At 42.8% G+C, this 17,468-nt stretch overlaps 2 protein-coding genes across 2 annotated transcripts in view; both read right to left on the bottom strand.

Annotated features, from left to right (window-relative positions):
• ttc28 (tetratricopeptide repeat domain 28) overlaps positions 1–7,222 on the bottom strand; it is a 102,174-nt gene extending 94,952 nt beyond the window's left edge. The window contains exon 1 of the mRNA XM_041959757.1: positions 6,957–7,222. Coding sequence (XP_041815691.1) covers positions 6,957–6,986 — 30 coding nt within the window. The 5' untranslated portion in view covers positions 6,987–7,222. The remainder of the gene's footprint in view (positions 1–6,956) is intronic.
• Positions 7,149–14,144, bottom strand: pla2g3 (phospholipase A2 group III). Its single transcript, XM_041960715.1, has 8 exons — positions 13,580–14,144; positions 12,681–12,813; positions 12,447–12,581; positions 11,445–11,821; positions 11,231–11,360; positions 10,717–10,827; positions 9,543–9,765; positions 7,149–7,289 (listed from the first exon to the last, which is right to left on the bottom strand). The coding sequence occupies exons 1-8, from the start codon at positions 14,142–14,144 to the stop codon at positions 7,149–7,151; spliced, it is 1,815 nt and encodes a 604-aa protein (XP_041816649.1).
• Between the last annotated feature and the right edge of the window lie 3,324 nt (positions 14,145–17,468).

The raw sequence follows: 17,468 nt of genomic DNA, 5'->3' as shown, positions 1-17,468 counted from the left end.
CAGCAGAATTCTGTCTATTACACCAGCGAATCTGCAGCAGCCTCATTTGCATGATAAGATTCTGTAGTTTCTGGCACCAAACTGCCGCATGCACTTCTCTGTTCTGCCCGGTGGTAACATCTTGTATTCCTCAGAGAGCCCAGTAGAAAGAGAGGAGGGGGAAACAGGAGAGCCTTCTGCTCTTCTCATTGGCTGCCGTCACAGCCGCTGAAACTTTGTGAGGTTTGCTGTCTGTAGCTTTAACGTCGAAACGCTGCCTCCCTCCCTGATCTGGTGTTTCCAAATTTGTCCTTTCACCAGAGCCTTACACCAAGGCCTTCATTATCTCTCTCTATTCCCCTTCACTCTCTCTCTCTCTCTCTCTCTCTCACACACACACACACACGCACACACACACACACACACACAATTGTTCAGATACACACTGAAAATGTGCAGACTGGAGGGATTCCTAAAACTCGCACATGCATCTCCCAACGGCTTTGAGCGAGAGGCAAGAAAAGGCATCGAGCTGTTTGGAGCTGCACTGATGATTCACTTGAAATAAACTGCAGGAAAACTTCAGGACAACACGTGTCACAGAGGAGCTAATGCAGAGGACAACAGGCCATCAGCAGCACTTAAAGCTAACACATTGGACAGGGAGGGATGTATGCAGATGCAGCCAGCAGGAACACCAAAGTACTCTGATGCTTTTCATCTCCTTAGAGAATTTAAATAACTACATTTCAACATGCAGTTACTGTAAAACCTGCTTCACACTGAAATACAGCTGCTGCCGTCTCTCTGTCAAGTAGAAAGTTGCTCTTCAGATCCAAATGAACAGACCTCTTCCTGTAAGGATGGGGGGCTGGATCTGACCTGTGACCTCCTACAGACCTGATGGGGGCCTACAGCAAAGGAAGCAAGGACAAGGAAAGGGCAAACAAACAAAACGAATGAAACCAAAATGGATAGCTGCTGCTTCTGACCAGAACATTTACAACGTTTACATCCACTCTTCCACTCTTATTCCAGATATTTAAACAAATATTCTGGTCAGAAGGAGAAACACGCCTACTTTTAAACATTATGATAAACGTGGAGATCAGCAGGTTTTGGGATTAGCACAAGTAATGCATTGTCGACCTTTTCAAGGAGCACGGCTGCACGTAACCAGGATTATTAGTGGAACATTAATGTTCATTAGCCGTGTTAACAGCTAGGAATATTACAAATATTGTCTTCTTCCAATGCATGTAAATGTCACCTATGTCGTTGAAATGTTTTAACACAAAAACAAGAAAAGCAAACGTCAAGAAACTCATTACAAAAGACAGTTATTGTAATTATAAATTTAAAAAAAGGTAAATAAATAAATAAAAAGGTAAAATGTCCCAACTGGTTTTCCGTGGGATGAGCAGCAGTCAGTCTCTGTTCCTGAACTATACAAATATATTTTCCCCATTGTTCCATATATTTGATTTCTATAAGACATTTGCTCATGAGGAGCAACTTGATCTGTTTCAGTGAATGGGACGTGAGAGGACGTCTCCCTGGTGTCTCCTAGTCCCTCATTAAAACCTCTCCGTCCACCATGATGCAGTCAAAATCCAATCAGACGCACTACAGCGGGAAACTTCAGAGGATCAGCAGGTATTTTTTTTAGAAAAGTGTCCTCAGACATTGAACCCTCTTCCAAAAGTCTTGGATCACCGGGCGAAGTGCCCCCCTGAGTCTGAGGCCTGACACCTCCAGAGCTCCACGGAGTCCTGAGGATCTGGTCTGTGAAGTCCAGAAGGCGTCCAGCAAAATCGCCTAAAACGCTCTCTTATATTTATAGCATCTTTCAGCTCATAAGAGTTTTTAGTCAGCAACCGTCGATGGCTGACAAATGACTCTAACAGGCAGCATCCTGATGAGGAGCTGTTTAATATTCAGTCCTGCACAACGTGAAGGATTCCTTTCAGGGGTTAAAGTGCAGAACAAATCACTCGTGGGGCAGTTTCAGCGCACAGCTGAGCTCTGTGAGTTTAAAATAAAAGAGTTTTCTGGAGCAAACACACATTTGGCATCAGACCTCTCCAGTTTGGCTCATCGGCCACAAAAATAAAGATTCATTTCTCGAGTTCTGGTTCGCTCTGAGACCTAAACCACTTCTCTGCTCACTGTTTGGTTCATGGCAGTTTTAATCAGGTATCCCACTGACAGATGGTGACGTGATTAATAAGGAATCAAACACAATCAAGACTGTTATGAGAAACACTGAAGTCTCAGCTGTGCATGGTTTTACATGCTGCTGGGTAACAGTGAGGGTACTGATGAAGTCCGGAGGAGTCCAGGACCAGGAAAAGTCCCCCCTGTTCCCCAAACAAAACAAAGATTCTTTCAAATATCTTTAATCGTTAAAATATTTGGACTTTTCCGTTTCCATTCATCCACCTCAGATGATTATCTTTGTTTCCAACAAAACAAGCAATTTAAAAACAGCTGCGAGGGAATTTTTCACTATTTCTTTCTTTTTATAGACCAAACAATCCACAAATTAACGGAAAAAATAATCAGCAGATGAGTCGGACAATGAAAATAATCATTAGTTGCTGCTCTGAAATACAGCAAAACAGCTAATGAACTAAACTATGAGAACCTCGTCTATTTTCCCTCTATTACGGCTCGTAAAGTTAAGTGTTTACCTGCTCCTCAAGTTATAGTTTTTCCTTGTTCTGCTTTGTTTCTAGTTTTCTGACTGTGCTGGAAGCTTGTTGATGTCCTCGTCTGTCTGTCTCATCGTTGTTATCATGTTTTATGCTCTTCTCTTGGTCATGACGCTCTAGAAAGAGACATTTTCACCTCAACAAGACTTTCACCTGGTGAAATAAAGCAAATTGCAAAACTAAATGCTGCTTTTCCACGCTGCCAGGAGTACAGTTCAGTGGGAGAAAACCCCAGATTGAAGGACATGACCTCAGTGTCCTCGGTGGCTGCAACCCCGAGCAGCATCACCACACAGTAAAACGCGCCGAGCAGACCGGCCCATTCAGAGCGCCACCACGCTATGTGAATGCAGCGGTTCAAATATAATCACTGTGATATAAAGCTGAGCCCGCTGAACGAGCTGCCAGGCTGTGTTTGCTGAAATAAGCACAGCAGGCCACACATCATGTGTGTGGAACTGAGACGTAAATCTCTAAGCCTATTACAGCTGAGCCCGAGCACAGTTAATAGAGCGAGAGAGGAGTTCAGCGTGGACTTTTGCAATCGCACAGTTTACATTAGTGGTCGGCTGTGTACACTGCTGTGTCTTTAAACAGGATCTGACCACACTGTGGGTGCACCTGTGCACAAACTGTTGGACTGGTTTGTTTGGGAGTGCAGTGCCTCCTCTGTTTGGTCATTTCTGCAGTCATTAACCACCCAGTTTCCTCCAGTCACCTGTTGGCCTCACTCACCAGCACACCTGTTCCCAATTCCCTCATTACCTCCCTGCGTATACACCGGCCCTCTTCCTCCAATCACTTGCCAGATCATAATGTTCTACCCGCTTCCAGCCTCCATCCCAGCTTCTGGCCTGCTTCGTTTGGCATCGCTGACTGATCACCTGTTGCCAAACTCTGCCTTGAACTTCTTACCAAGTAAACGATAGATTGCTTTCAAGATCTCTGCCTCTGTGTGCACAACTGTAACTGATCTATTGCATGTTTGACTAATCCCTCAGCGGCCTCAGTCCAGCCTGGATGCTTTTGTTCACTTTAAAGTCATAATCTTGAAGATTTTCATGTAAATAAATGTCTGTGAGGGCTCTGTCTATCACAGAATGAGGGAACACACAGGTGATTAAGCCCACAGATGAAAGCGCTTCCCTTTGCAGTTTAATGAACGGGCTGTGGCGACATTACCGGGAAAAATCTAAGGCGCCACACAGTCAGTCAGCAGCGGTTGGTCCGCCGAACACACAAAGAGATGCTCGATGACTGCAGACGATGAAACTTCAAAAACAGACGCAAAACCTCACACAGGTGATGGGAAGTCTAAAAAACACACCTGTAATTTCCACTTATCGCCAGAGGTGCCGCAAAAGAGCACAAAACGGAGACCTCTGACATTGTTGCTGTAAACCTGCAGCAGAAACAAGCTGTAAACACACTCACATGTTGTACATTCACACTTTAAGTTGGTGTGGCAAAGTGGAGAGCAAACCGTTATTCAAGCCGGCAGAATGAAGTTCACAACTGCCTATCGCTGTGGTCGATCAGCTGGTGAGGTGAGAAAGTAAGCAGGGTTTGAACTCCTCTCTTTGTTCATTCTTTACAGTCAACTATTTCTGTCCCGCTAAACACTATGAATGTCTTCCAGGAGACATTGTCCATTGTTCCTGTATTCAAACAATACCCCCCCCCCCCCCCCCCCACCCTCTCTGACGGCCGGCTTTTCACTCCTCCTTCCAGAGTGATCACTCAGATCAGATACTGTATAAACACTCACTGACGGAGCAACATTAGCATTCATTTGGAAGCCTGAGCGGCCATTTTTCCACTCTCTTTGAGCTCCTGAGTGAAATATTTGTCTCTTTAGCTGCTAGAGGTTTTTGTCTCTGCTGCTGCTGCGAAACTGACGAAAAAACAGTGACGTTTCTGCCCATAAAACCAAAACAATGAGCTGAAAGACAGTTATCAGAGGGCAGCTGCAGCGTGTGGATTCATCACTGAATGCTTTACACACAGGCAGCCATTTGACCCACTGTTCATTTAAAAACATTCATTGAAGCTGCTTTAAAGCGCTTCTACCCCCTCACGTAGAACCTCAGAAGCTCACTGGAAAACCTTTCCCATTCATGCATCCATGAATAAACTTGATCTGAAACATTTGTTGGTTTGCTGCTTCCAGCTTTGTGCATTTGTTCGTTTTCTACAGTTTATATCTTTTCAAATTGAATATATTGAGTTTGAGGTTTAGACTGTTGGGCCTCGCAGAACTTGTGGTGGGTATTTTTGACTTTTTTTGATATTGTAACTGCAAAATGTTCCATTCAGTCCTTCAAACGTCGTTACTCTGATCTGGACTGTGAACTTTATGAAGTCTCTTGAAGTAACTTAAAGCCCACAGGATGCTATAAACTACTGGGTGTGCAATCTGCTTCATCAGGATGTCAACTGTTCCTAAAACAGCTGATTAGAGGTGCTGCCACTTTGTTATGTAGAGCAGTTACATGCACACACACACACACCTGCTCACACTGTTACACACACACACACACACACACATGCAAAACAGTTGACAAGTAGTCAGCAGCACTGAGTCACTCAGCGGGATATTTCCACTGACATTTCATCAGAAGTGTCACTGCTGACGTGTGCAGTGCTGGAGGAAGTACTCACATCAGTGTAGAAATACTGTGTTAGAATCGTGCCTTTACAATTTGAAGTATAATAAGTATAAAAATATATTTGAAGTATAAAGGTATTAGCATTAAACTATACTTAAGGTACTACAAGTAAATGTACTCATTTTGCAGAGAAGCACATTCCAGAATAATGTGTATTATTGTTATTACTGTTATTGATCCATTAATGTGATCATCACTTTAACGTTGCCTGGGAAATGCAGTGAGGTGGAAGTATACCTCAACACTGTACTAAGAATAAGTACTTTAGTAAATGCAGTAAAAGTACAGAAAAAATGTTGTGTCTGAGTGACAATTTGCACAGGAAAGAACAACACACACACACACAAATACACACACACACACTTCCCCTGTGTCCTGTCTCAGGACTGCCTGGCCTGTTGGGGTCCAGGTCACAGGCAGGACATTCCTGGAGATCAGCAGAGAGACAGACAGAACCTGGGGTCTGGATACCTGAAGCAGAGGACAGTGCACAGCATCCTGAATGTGCCCCCCCCCCGCCCCCGATCTGCTCGTGTAACTCAGACTCAGTGTGGGCGAGGCAGCTAGAAGAAGCCTGTACCTGGACTGCACTGAAACACAGGTGGTGTTCAGATTCGATGGTGGATGAAGGGTTGAAGTTATCATGGTGTTCATCATTAAGTCACAGTCTCTCACTTGATGCTTTTGTATGTTTGTTTATGATTCACAGAAACATTTGGCCTCTGTGTCGACCCTGTAGTTTGTTGATCATTGTTGTTTTTTCTATTTATTTAAATTTACTCTATTTTTTCACCTACTTGTACAGAATAGTTGTGTGTTCATTTTTAGCACTCTTTGTTGAGCCTTGTTGTTTTTTAGCTGCATGTCTATTTTTATCTTCCTGTAAACTGTTCTGTGTTACACTGAAAGCAACTTAAAACTTGTCATGGGATGAGCGCTGCCCACTGGTGGAAGGTAACCAAGTACTCAAGTACAATTTTGAGGTATTTGTACTTCACATGAACATTTTACGCAAATTCGTACTCAGGAAAACTTTTTTCCTCCACTACATTTGTTTGACAGCTTTCGTAACCTTTTAGATTCGGATGAAAAATACAATGCATATAACCAAAATATAACAAATAAATTATATGATTCTATCAATAAGACTTTATTGATCACCAGGGTAAATTCACAAGCTACTAGCAGTATAAAGTCATATAGAGTGTAAATTATTCCCACAAAACTAATGAGCACATGAATGCATCACTAATTATGATCAGTCCATTAATGACGGGCCATTCTGCAAAGTGAGTACTTTTTTAGTACTTTAAGTATATTTGATTCCAATACTTGTGTACTTTTACTTTAGTCAGACTTCAAATGCAGGACTTGCAGCAGAGTATTTCTACACTGCGGTACTACTCCTTGTACTGTGATGAAGGCTCTCGTCCGTCTTCACGGCTGAGAAGTTTCACACTTTTCTGAACTTGTGCAAGCGACTTTTCCCTCTCTGCTCCAGCCTCCCGCAGATCCGCCCAGACCCGCTCCAGCAGCCGTTTAATGGTGAAACCGCTAAATAAAACATGTACCAGCGTTTCCATTACACTCTTACCTTTTCTTTCCTGCTTCTGTGCTTTTCCATCCTGCTCTCCGCTAAATCCGGCAGCTCCAGACTTTCATCCCACAGCAGCAGCGAGGCAGGTCGGGAAAATACACCGTCCGAAACGGAACGAGCCCCGCGGCGTCGCTCCTCTCCGCGCTCCGCTGCGCTTTCTCTTATCCAGACGACGCCGGGAGCTGCGCGCTATGCCGCCGTCCTCCGAAGTTTTCCCTGGGAAAAGTTAATCCAGAGGAACTGCGCCATGTTCCCGCGGCCGATCCTCTCCCCATAGCGGAATTTCTGTCCGGTGAGAGGCGGGGATCCGGTCGGCTCCATGGCTGCAGCCTTCAGCGAGGTTTCAGTTACGCTCATGACATCAGAGAGGAGTTGAGTTACCTGACGGATGTTCGTTACAGCAGAGACGATGCTTCCTGCGCTTTTTAACTTTATCAGGTCATCCCAGAACGAAGAAACAGCAACGGAACAATAAACAATGAAACACAGTGAACATTTGTGGTCCAACTAGCAGGCTATGCTATCAGTGCCCCCCAACATCCCAACATTTTAAATAAATAGTTCAACATTTTGGAAAGCAGGTGTGTTCCCTTTCTCAGGTGGAAAGATTGATCCCGCTCACCTGTTTGTCTGAAATATGAAGCTACAGTCAGGAGGCGTTAGCTTAGCTTAGCATAGAGACTGGAAACAAGTGGAAACTGTTAGCCTGGCTAAAGCCTAGTGAAGGCGTTATATGTCATTATATCGATTTTGTTTACTAAAACTGTAAAAAGTCATTTGTAGTTTTATGGGGGGGATTATGTTCGGGAGAACACTGGTTGGCAACCTCACGATGACTTTAGCTAGGCTAAATGGCTGCTAGCTGTTGGCTTTCTTGCAGAGAGTTAGATGCGAAGATTAACACCTATGTTTATATGGTAAGTATGAAGCTATAGCAAATTAGCTTAGCAAAGACTGGAAAACGCTAGCTAGCCTGGATCTGTCAAGTGGTTAAAAAAATCTCAATTTGTTTAATCCGTACAAAGACAAAGAATAAAAAACACAATTGATGTAGGGTCTTTTAAAAAAAAAAGTTTTACTTTTGACAGAGTCAAATTAATTTTTTCACCTATTTCCAGTGTTTGTGCTAAGATAAGATAATCGTCTCCTGGCTTTTAGCTTCATGTTTGCTGAGTGGTGTCAATCTTCTCATCAGACTCGTTGCATATTTCCCAACATGTCAAACTCATCCTGTAAATTTAATCACACATTTCCTTCCTTCTCGCATTACAAATCAAATATAAAGTTTTATATGCAGATATTTACAGAATTGTTCTTTTCACTTTGGCATTTTTAATTGCTGCGCTAGCAACACAATTTACATCAACTCATACAACACAGTACAAATATGCACAGAGAGCTGAAGCCTCAATAACAGTGACTGTAGGGCTTTAATCAAACTACGCCCTTCTTTTTATTATTATCTCAAGAAACACTTAAACAGCATCAAACTCCACAGACCGTTTTTATGGCAGACATTTTGACTTTTAGAAAAACAAGGCAACAGTCTACAGCCATGCTAGCAGCTACGAGTCGACATTTAAGCTAAATGATAATGACGGCAAGCTAACATGCTCACAGTGGTCTTGCCAACATGTTTAGCAGGTATAATTACCATGTTCACCATCTTGGTTTAGCATATTAGCATGACAACATTTGCTCATTAGCACTAAACACAAAGTTCAGCCATGGCTGATTGGAATCTCATTAGTTTTGCTGGTATTTGGTCATAAACTGTACAATAAATTAAGTGTAGTTGTAATGCAGCTAATTCTGAGGGGGACACGAATGTCTGTACAAACTTCCTGAACCACAGCGGCGGCCCGACTGACTGACCTGTCGACAGGTGTAGCTGATCACTTTAATAAGGCTCAGCCCTTTAAGTGTCCCAATAATTAATTCCAGTGGAATGCTAGCATGCATAATAGCAGGGCTCTTGAACTGGCACCTGAATGAATGCAGTCCACATTAATCTTATTAGTCACACCTGTGCTGTTACTTCTACACGTCAGAACACCGACTGTGAAAAGGGTTTGTTACACTTATTGAAGAGTTTTGTCCCAACAGTTTGGTCAGAACTGAGTCCTGGATGTGGACTATGAATACGTAACACTACAATACTTAACGGGGACCTAAAGTGTTCAACAGTAAATGAATAAAACATTATGAAAGCAATTATCATATGAAACATTTATATAACCATAAAATTGTGATTGTTTTAAAACCTGGCTCCTCCTTATGAAATAATATTTTAATTCATTGCAACCTTTTCCAAAGTCTGTTGTAACAAATCATGGTGTGCTACGTTGATTCGTTAGTAACTCAAATCTAAATCTGCAAAGACTTTGAGATGAACAGAAGCATCATGATGTAAAACCCTCAGCAGGAAAGAGATAAAAACAGACTCTGACATAAAAAGTGCATGAGTGAATAGTAAAGAAAGATTTTTTGTTCACATGACTTAACGATGTCTACTTATCTATTTAACATTGAACACTTTGACCCTCCATAACATCCACACCAGCCGAGCTCTCTTCATCCTACTGCAGACCGATGTGCATCTTTTCTGGTCTTGTGGAGTTTGGGTCGCAGCATCCTCAGACACAGTTTGTGGAGCCTGACAGCTCTGTCTTTTCTCTTAGCTCTCCTGCTGTTCGGCCTCCTGACCTTCAGCGTAACTGCCTGTAGATGGCGCTGCTCCTCCATGTCTGCGCTGCTGCTCTGGTCCAGCTGAGGAAGCTGTGCTTTCACCAGAACTGCTGAGCAGCTGTTCAACAAAGAAGACGCAACAGCACTTTTGTGATGATGTAATTAACTAAGTGCATTCACTCGAGTATTGTATCTAAGTGCAGTTCTTAGGCAGTGGTACTTAACTTGAGTATTTACATTTAACTCTACTTTATACTTAAAGTAGCAATAAATCACTTCCCTCTGAAATCAGAATTATTTGTTATTAATTTATTTGACTGCTCTGATTACTCGTTACTTTACAGATTAAGATTTTACATAAAAAAATAGAAATTTAAGATTAAACTTCCAGAAGAAAGTATTGTACTTGTTACTCCAACACATTTATCTGACAGCTATAGCTACGAGTTACTTAACAGATTCAGGTTTTTAAGAATGTGATATATTTTTAGCATATTGTTAAATATTAATCCAGCGGGTCGAAATCATTTTGGCTTGTGAGCTCTTACAAAAAGCCTGTGTTCAGATGTCTGTGAGACGACGATTTTATTTAATTAACTGTTTAAGACCCAAAGTGGTGAAATTATCCAATAGTTCACAAAAAAGCAAATATTTCAGAAAAATCCAAAAAACTTTTCTTTTATGTATCAGCACTTTGTTTTTTCTTCTTTCCCATAAATCATCTGACGACCCCTCAGATTTATCTGCAGACCCTTTGGAGGGGCCCGACCCCCGGGGTGCTGCTGTAACACTGATGCTTCAGTATGAACAATCTAATAATGTCACAAAGAATCACAGATCAGGAGACATTTTACTGCAGAACGAGTACTTTTACTTTGATATTTGCTGATGGTACTACTCTACTTTCATGTACTATAAGCAGGTTTTGAATAAAGGACTTTCACTTGTATTTTTACACTGTCGTCAAGGATCTGAATACCTTTTCATCATCAAATCATACAAAAAGCTGAAAAATCATCTGATGTCTCAGGCCATGTGGACGCATCCATGTTTGTGTTTGTACACTTACATTTTGCCTGCCGTGCAGTCCTGTGGCAGGAAGCAGGACTGAGACACATGTGCCAGCAGAAGAGCCTGCACTTTGGTCGGTTGTCTCTGTTTAGCCAAAGTCTGGAATAATCTGGCAGGACGGACGAGGACGTCAGAGACGAGCAGGCGTGCCAAAAACACAATCAAAACCAAATACAGCAGATGAACAGACCAGCGCAGCAGAAAGACAACCAGACAGAGCTGCCGTGTGTGCAAACAGGAGATTATGATAATGTCCAAGACCATAACATCATTTCTGTGCAGGTTCAGATAACTGCTACACCTTATGTAACAGTGTGACTCTGAATGTATGAGTACACCGCTTGTGGCCTACTTTTGTGTTATGAAACATCTCACCATGTCTGCCTTGTCTTACTGGCCACACACAGAAATAAAGGTGAGTGCACCATTATCACAGCGTCTGTATAGTCTGCAAATAGTACTGTAAATATTTACTGTGGGATCTAAGCTTTGTGTACACTGTGTTTATGTACCTGGTGGTACAGTTGCAGTGGTACAGCGTCGTGACCTCTGGGTTGTGAAGGCCGTATCTCCTCTGCTGGGGGAGGATCTTGTTCCTGCACTCATCCAGGTCCTTGTAGACGGCACATGACAGCTGCTCCTCTGTGGAGGTGAAGCATTGCTGTAAATCATCACTTCTGCTACTGGAAAAATGTGAGCTGATGCTGGAGAGACGATACTGATTACCTGTGATTTCAGCACCCGGCTCAGTCAGAGTTTGCTTTCTGGTAGATAAAGTGTTCTCCAGATCGTCTCCACTCTCAGGCACCGGTCCTGCAGGTCCCTCTGGTGTGTTTGTGACTGTGGTGGTGGTGGTGGTGACGTTGGTAGCAGGAGTGATGGAGGCAGAGGGGGAACTCGCTGAAGATGTAGAGATGGTGGATGCTGCAGCAGTGATGGAGGAGAGCCGTGAGTCTGGCGTGCTGCTCTCCAGTACCTGTGTGGGTATGGTGGTGTTTATGATGAAGCTGGTACTGTTCATGCTGACCTCGGTTGGATTGGGAGACTCGTACAGCGTCGGTGGATGGACTTCAGCATACAGAGCCATTTTAGTCTCTTTACACCTGTAAGTCACAACAGAGGGTGAAATGATTTTAATGAGTATTTCGAGAAAATATAGTTATTTGCTTTCTTGCTGAGAGTTAGATGAGAAGATTGATTCCACCCTGACGTCCATTCCATATGGAGCCTGCGGCTGGTTAGCTTAGCTTAGCATAAAAACTGGCAACAGGGGGAAGCAGCTATGCTTGCTCTGCCCGCTAACACCACATCTGAAGTTCACTAATTAACACGTTATATCTCATTTGTTTAATCTGCCCAAAAAGAAAAAGGTTAGGTTTCAAGCCTTTACGGTATGCTATGCTAATCGCCTACCAGCACTAGCTTTATATTTAGAGTACAGACAGGAGAGTGGTATCGATTTCAACTGTCAAATTGAAGTTAAATTTAAAAAACAACAACATAGTTTTGCATTTACGTCTAATTGTAGTGGTAAACGTAGTGGAGCGACTAACATTGTCATGCATAGAGCTGTTAGCATGTCAGTGGACAGGGGACAGTGGACATCCCCAAACCTGCACTATCTGCATAGCGTAGATCCCAGCAGAGGTCAGTGAGAAAGCATGACTTCTTTTAATGTGTAGTCAACATACGAACATTACAGAGTTACCAAAGAAGAAGTCCACTCACATTCCAAACCAGTTTCTCTGCGTACACTGGAGCCGGTGGGCGAACTCGAAGCAGTGCATCTTCAGCAGGTTAAAGAAGGTGTATCCCACGACGTCGGATATGCTGTCTTTCGCCTCCATCAGACAACTGTGAAACCTGTTAACAAGCAGCATTTTAGCTCCATCACTTCAAGAAGCATCAAAGCAAACACAGTGAGTCGGCTGATATGGACTGGATGCAGGTATGAAGCCTCACCTGTTGTCACAGTCACAGTGAGACATGGTAAAGATGTTGCTGTTGAAGACGCCGAACTCTGAGTGAAAGGACAGGATGGTGTGTTTGCACTGGTCGTGTTCACGGCAACAGCTGTCTGTTTCTGCAAACACTCCTGCAAGAGGTGAGAGGACAGAGTGACGTGAATCATAACTTTATTAACACAACCTCATCCATCAATGTTTTTATGTAGAGTTGCATTATGGGAAATGTAGGGTCCAGTGAGCTTGGAGATTGAGCTAATAGTCAGAATATCTCAGCATGTGCAGCATTGATTTTGAACAAATGTTTTTTAAATCTGTCTGTTGTTTGTGCTCTGTGCCCCTTTAAGTCTTTCTAGGTCCAGTATTTGAGCATTTCCCTTGTTGTTCATACAGTGTGAATATATTAACTTTAGTGTGATGTTTATCAGCCAGGTCCTGCCAAGCAGTGGTATGATGATGATGTAGGAAGAACTCCGCTGATACAAGCTTGTGTTGAAGAGACCTTTATTAACAAGCAGTATCAGATCAGATGCCGGCCATCTGAGAGAGCTTCAGGGTCAGATCAGAAGACAATACAATATATAGCATTTCCACACTAGGACTCCCTCTTTATAGCCTGTCCTGTGTAGTCTCACATATCACTGAGAGTGTCTTGCAGTTTAAACATCAGTTTACCTCTTATCATGCTTAATCTAACATATGTGTGACCTAAACGTTTTAGCTTCTGGCAGCTTAAAATAAAACATTGTCATAATGACAGGTAAAATATTGATGCATCCCAAAATCACAAATCAAGAAAGAAATCTAAAATTTGAGAAAAGAAAAAAACAATCTCAACAGCTTTTTCTTGGGAACCACTAATTCATTAATCAAACTTAAAGCATGGAGCCAACTTACCCAAATCTGCATATGATGGCGCCTTGTTGCCAGAGCCGCACCAGAGAGTCCCTGGTACAATGAAACCGCGCTTCACACGCTGATGGATGCTGACCTCTGACCTTTCAGCTTGACCTTGATTATTCTCAGGCGCTGAAGGGGCTGTGTGACCACCGACGCTCCTCGCAGGCCTCTTCCCTGTGCGCTCCGAGCGCCCGCCGAGCGCTTCAGAAGCCACGGGGACGCACAGATCCTCTGCATCAAGCAGAGACTCTGCATCGAAATTTTCATCTGGATGGTCGGAAAACTCGTGCGCGCGCTGCCGGCACAGAGACAAATAGTTCTGGACCACTGCTGCGTCGTCGCTCCAAGCGCAGCCGAGCAGAGTGCGCTCCCCGGACCAGGAGCTGTGGTACAGCCGCAGAGCTGCAGGGGCCTGCCGGGGGTCGCTCTGGACAAAACTGTAGTGCACTTCTTCGCTGCGCAAAACTTTGGTCCAGGAGCAGAGGGTCGAGGCTCCTGCAGCCCTCCATGTCAGGAGTGATGATGTGAAAATGACAACAACAAGAGGAGCGATGTGCGTCATGGTGGCGCGACGCGAACAGCTGAATGAAAGAGGCTGCTGCTCCCCCTCAGCTCTAACACAGGTTGTTGCTTCACTCACTGAGGGATTTGTAACAGATTGACAGACTTCAGGTCGGTTTTAAATGAGAGGGAGAGGAGGCGCGCGGGGGCTTTCCAAAGGATCAAACATCCAAATCATGTGAGTCATGTGACCTGTCAGTGCAGTTCAACATCACCCTCTCTCTCTCTCTCTCTCCCTCCCTCCCTCTCTCTCGCGCACATCAGTGACAGTGACCATGACATATTGATTAACAGACACACACATAACCATCAGATCCAAACAGGTTTTATCAATCTGTAAATGTGAGCAGCAGGGATGGAACATTCAGGTTTGGTCTGTACTTCAGTTTTGTACTCAGAGTTTCAGCTGAGCAGGAAACAATGCACAGAATACAAGCCTATATTTTGCCATTTATTTAGAAAAATATAACCTTAATTCTTAATGTAACAGTTAAGGCACATACACTGACACACTGTCAATAAAAATCAATCCATCCAATAACTGGATATTTAGTGAAGGGCCAGTTAAAGTATAGATCCCACTTGTTGTCACAGTCAGAGTCGGAATTACAAAATTATTACAAACAGCTGATCTCAATGTAATTCCAGTCTGATAAAATAACTACGAAAACATTCCCGCATCCTGAGTCATTTACCGGCAACAACGTAATTTTATGGAGAGTTAAAGGAGCGCTCCTCTGAATCTGTGTGTCTAAATAAACGTCATTTCATCATTTCTTCTGTGTTTGCAGGTTTCAGCATTTGAAAGAGAAAGAAAAGGCTTTGCAAATGTTTTTTGAGGGAGTTTTCTTGTGCAACAGCAGCAGAAGAAGAGCAAAATATTATAAATAAACCAGGGAACCGTAATGCTCCCATTAAGTGGCTCTCATAGGAGGAAATAACAGATATTGTAGTTGTTAAACTTTCAGCATAAGTATGAAACTACTGCCAGCAGCAGGCTAACTTAGCTTAGCATAACTCTTAAATGAGATGCAGCTAGCCTGGCATTGTCTAAAGCTCACTGTCTGTCCAGCACGTTAAAGCTCACTGATCAACATGTAATGCATTTATCTGAAGACAACAGTTCTGTCTATGTATTAAGATATTACGCTCCAATTAAACTCCAATTAGATAAATATATTAAACGCTGGTGTATTGATTGATTAGTCGAGGGAGGGTTCATAGAAAACAATAATAATGCTGGGAGGGTGAAACGTAAGATTCAACCCCAGTCATTTTTGTACAATCCCTAACAGACAGTGTATTCATGAAAAACCATGAGAAAGTTTTGTTGTAAAGTTTTATCTTATCTAATGTGAACTGGTGAAGAGAAAACAGCTACAGGTCACAGCTACTGAATGCGTTCATGTGGATAAAAATGGTATCGAATGCTTCCATTTTTATGCACGATGCTTCTTGCCCAAAGGAAAAAAAACATCAGCTGTAATCATATTAATGATTAATCCTGTGAGACGTTGCCTTCATTGACAGGAAGCCTCGCAGGAGGGAGGACGAGAGAGGAAAAAGTGTGGGATGACAGGCGATGAAGGTCGCTTATCAAACCTGAAGCCAGGAGGAGTGTGACCTTTAAAGGGGAACACTGATTTAAAGTAAAGTCTGTTGATGGTACTGCTGGAGTCCTGCTGCTCAGGTCAAACATGTGTAAAGCCTTTTTGCCTCCAGAGGGAGCTGTACAAAGTCTGATAGGCTGCCTCAAGTGATGTCACATGAGTCAGCTGGGGCTGAAGATGACAAGTTTTAAAAAAGAGGAAAATCTATTGGTGTACCAGACTCTGTAGCTGCTCTGACAGAGCTGTTGCATTGTGGGTAATGTAGGCACCCAGTTTTGGCAACAAAGAAGAATATATAGAATAAAAACCATGTTTCAGGTTCTGCTGCATCAACTTTGATCCTTTTATTAACTGTCTGTTGTGAGTCCAGTGTTACAAAAGTAAAATTCTTCATTGCTGATGTTGTTTTAAGATAATGTGCTTCCTGCTTCTCAGTCTTCACCTAATGACCTCTAATCACAGGTTATGGCCTCAGTAGAGACAAAGAGCCCTGAGAGTCACTTCACTTCAACTGGATGTTTATAAGGGAAATTAAAGTTCAAAGTTCAACTTCCTGTTGACAGTCAGTATTGATTTCCATTACATTTCTCACCTTTTCTTTGACCAAATGCGGCGCAGACATGAGTTTTACAGCCACATCTCTAACCTAATTCTTCACATTTAAGATGGTCATTGGTGTTCTGCTGTCTGGAGGCTGGGGTTAAGTCAGATCATGTGCATTGATTGTAAATGTTTGGCTTCCTGTCAGGCCTATCTTTTTATTTATCTTCACACGCAACCTCACTACTGATGAGAAAGGTAGATTATGTCAAACAAAAATTCAAGGACAGGCTTTTCAGAGTGTAATAAGTCTATAAACTTTTACCTACATGGGCAGAAGGCAAGTGTTATCAAGAGAAGTCAAAGTTCACAAAATTCTGAGCCGCGTGTCTGTCTGTGCTGATTGGCTCAAACCTCGCCTGATTCAGACAAAGTTTTCTGCCATGTCACAACATCAAACAAGCAGAGGAGCAAAGGAAGTGCCATGATGTCTTTATTAGCCACGTGTATGCTACAGTATAAGTTCAGACATGCATCAATATGAAGACGGAGAGCGACACGTAGCTGGAAAAAAGCGCAGATCTGACGAGATGGCCTTTAAATGGATCGGTCAGATGCATCTCTGCAGGAATATCACATTAATATTCTGTGACTTATGCTTATGTTGCATAAATCACATTTATTCATTTTTTAAAATGTCATGCAGAAGCATTTTGGGCCTTGAGCTTCTGCAGAAGACAGCGAGCTCACACATGCACAGGTAAAGGTGAGATAGCAATGGCGGTGGTAAAGAGAGCAACATGTGATCTGTATCAAAAAGCAAATGCATTTCACATCGACAACAAAAGAGTTTGTTCACATTATAGTGTCTCATTTCATATTTAACAAATGCGTGATGCACAGTAATTATTCTAATAACACAACTGAAACAAATGTTTTGATGATGCAAGCACTCTAACAACGTGGTCACATACATCAGCTGATAACACGTTACATGAGCTCATACGACCGGAGCACAGATCGACACGGGGAAACGAGGTCAGAGACAGAAAACCGGGAATTCCATCTGTCTGAAAATATGCTGAACACGCGATTCAATCATTACCACACGCCAGGTAAGGTTTATTTATCGTATGATACAGTTTATGATATGAAAATGGAAAAAATGAGAGTCA

The sequence above is a fragment of the Chelmon rostratus genome, chromosome 19 (genome assembly GCF_017976325.1).
Source record: "Chelmon rostratus isolate fCheRos1 chromosome 19, fCheRos1.pri, whole genome shotgun sequence".
Lineage (NCBI taxonomy): Eukaryota > Metazoa > Chordata > Actinopteri > Chaetodontiformes > Chaetodontidae > Chelmon > Chelmon rostratus.
This window is presented reverse-complemented; position numbering and strand designations above follow the sequence as displayed.

Excerpts from the sequence above, each read along its gene's own strand:
- pla2g3 (XM_041960715.1), bottom strand. The coding sequence starts at position 14,144 with ATGACGCACATCGCTCCTCTTGTTGTTGTCATTTTCACATCATCACTC. Across the intron at positions 11,822-12,446 it reads CAGAGAAACTGGTTTGGAAT|GTGTAAAGAGACTAAAATGG; the intron begins GTGAGTGGACTT and ends TGTGACTTACAG. Across the intron at positions 9,766-10,716 it reads GACTGCACGGCAGGCAAAAT|CTGCTCAGCAGTTCTGGTGA; the intron begins GTAAGTGTACAA and ends TTTGTTGAACAG.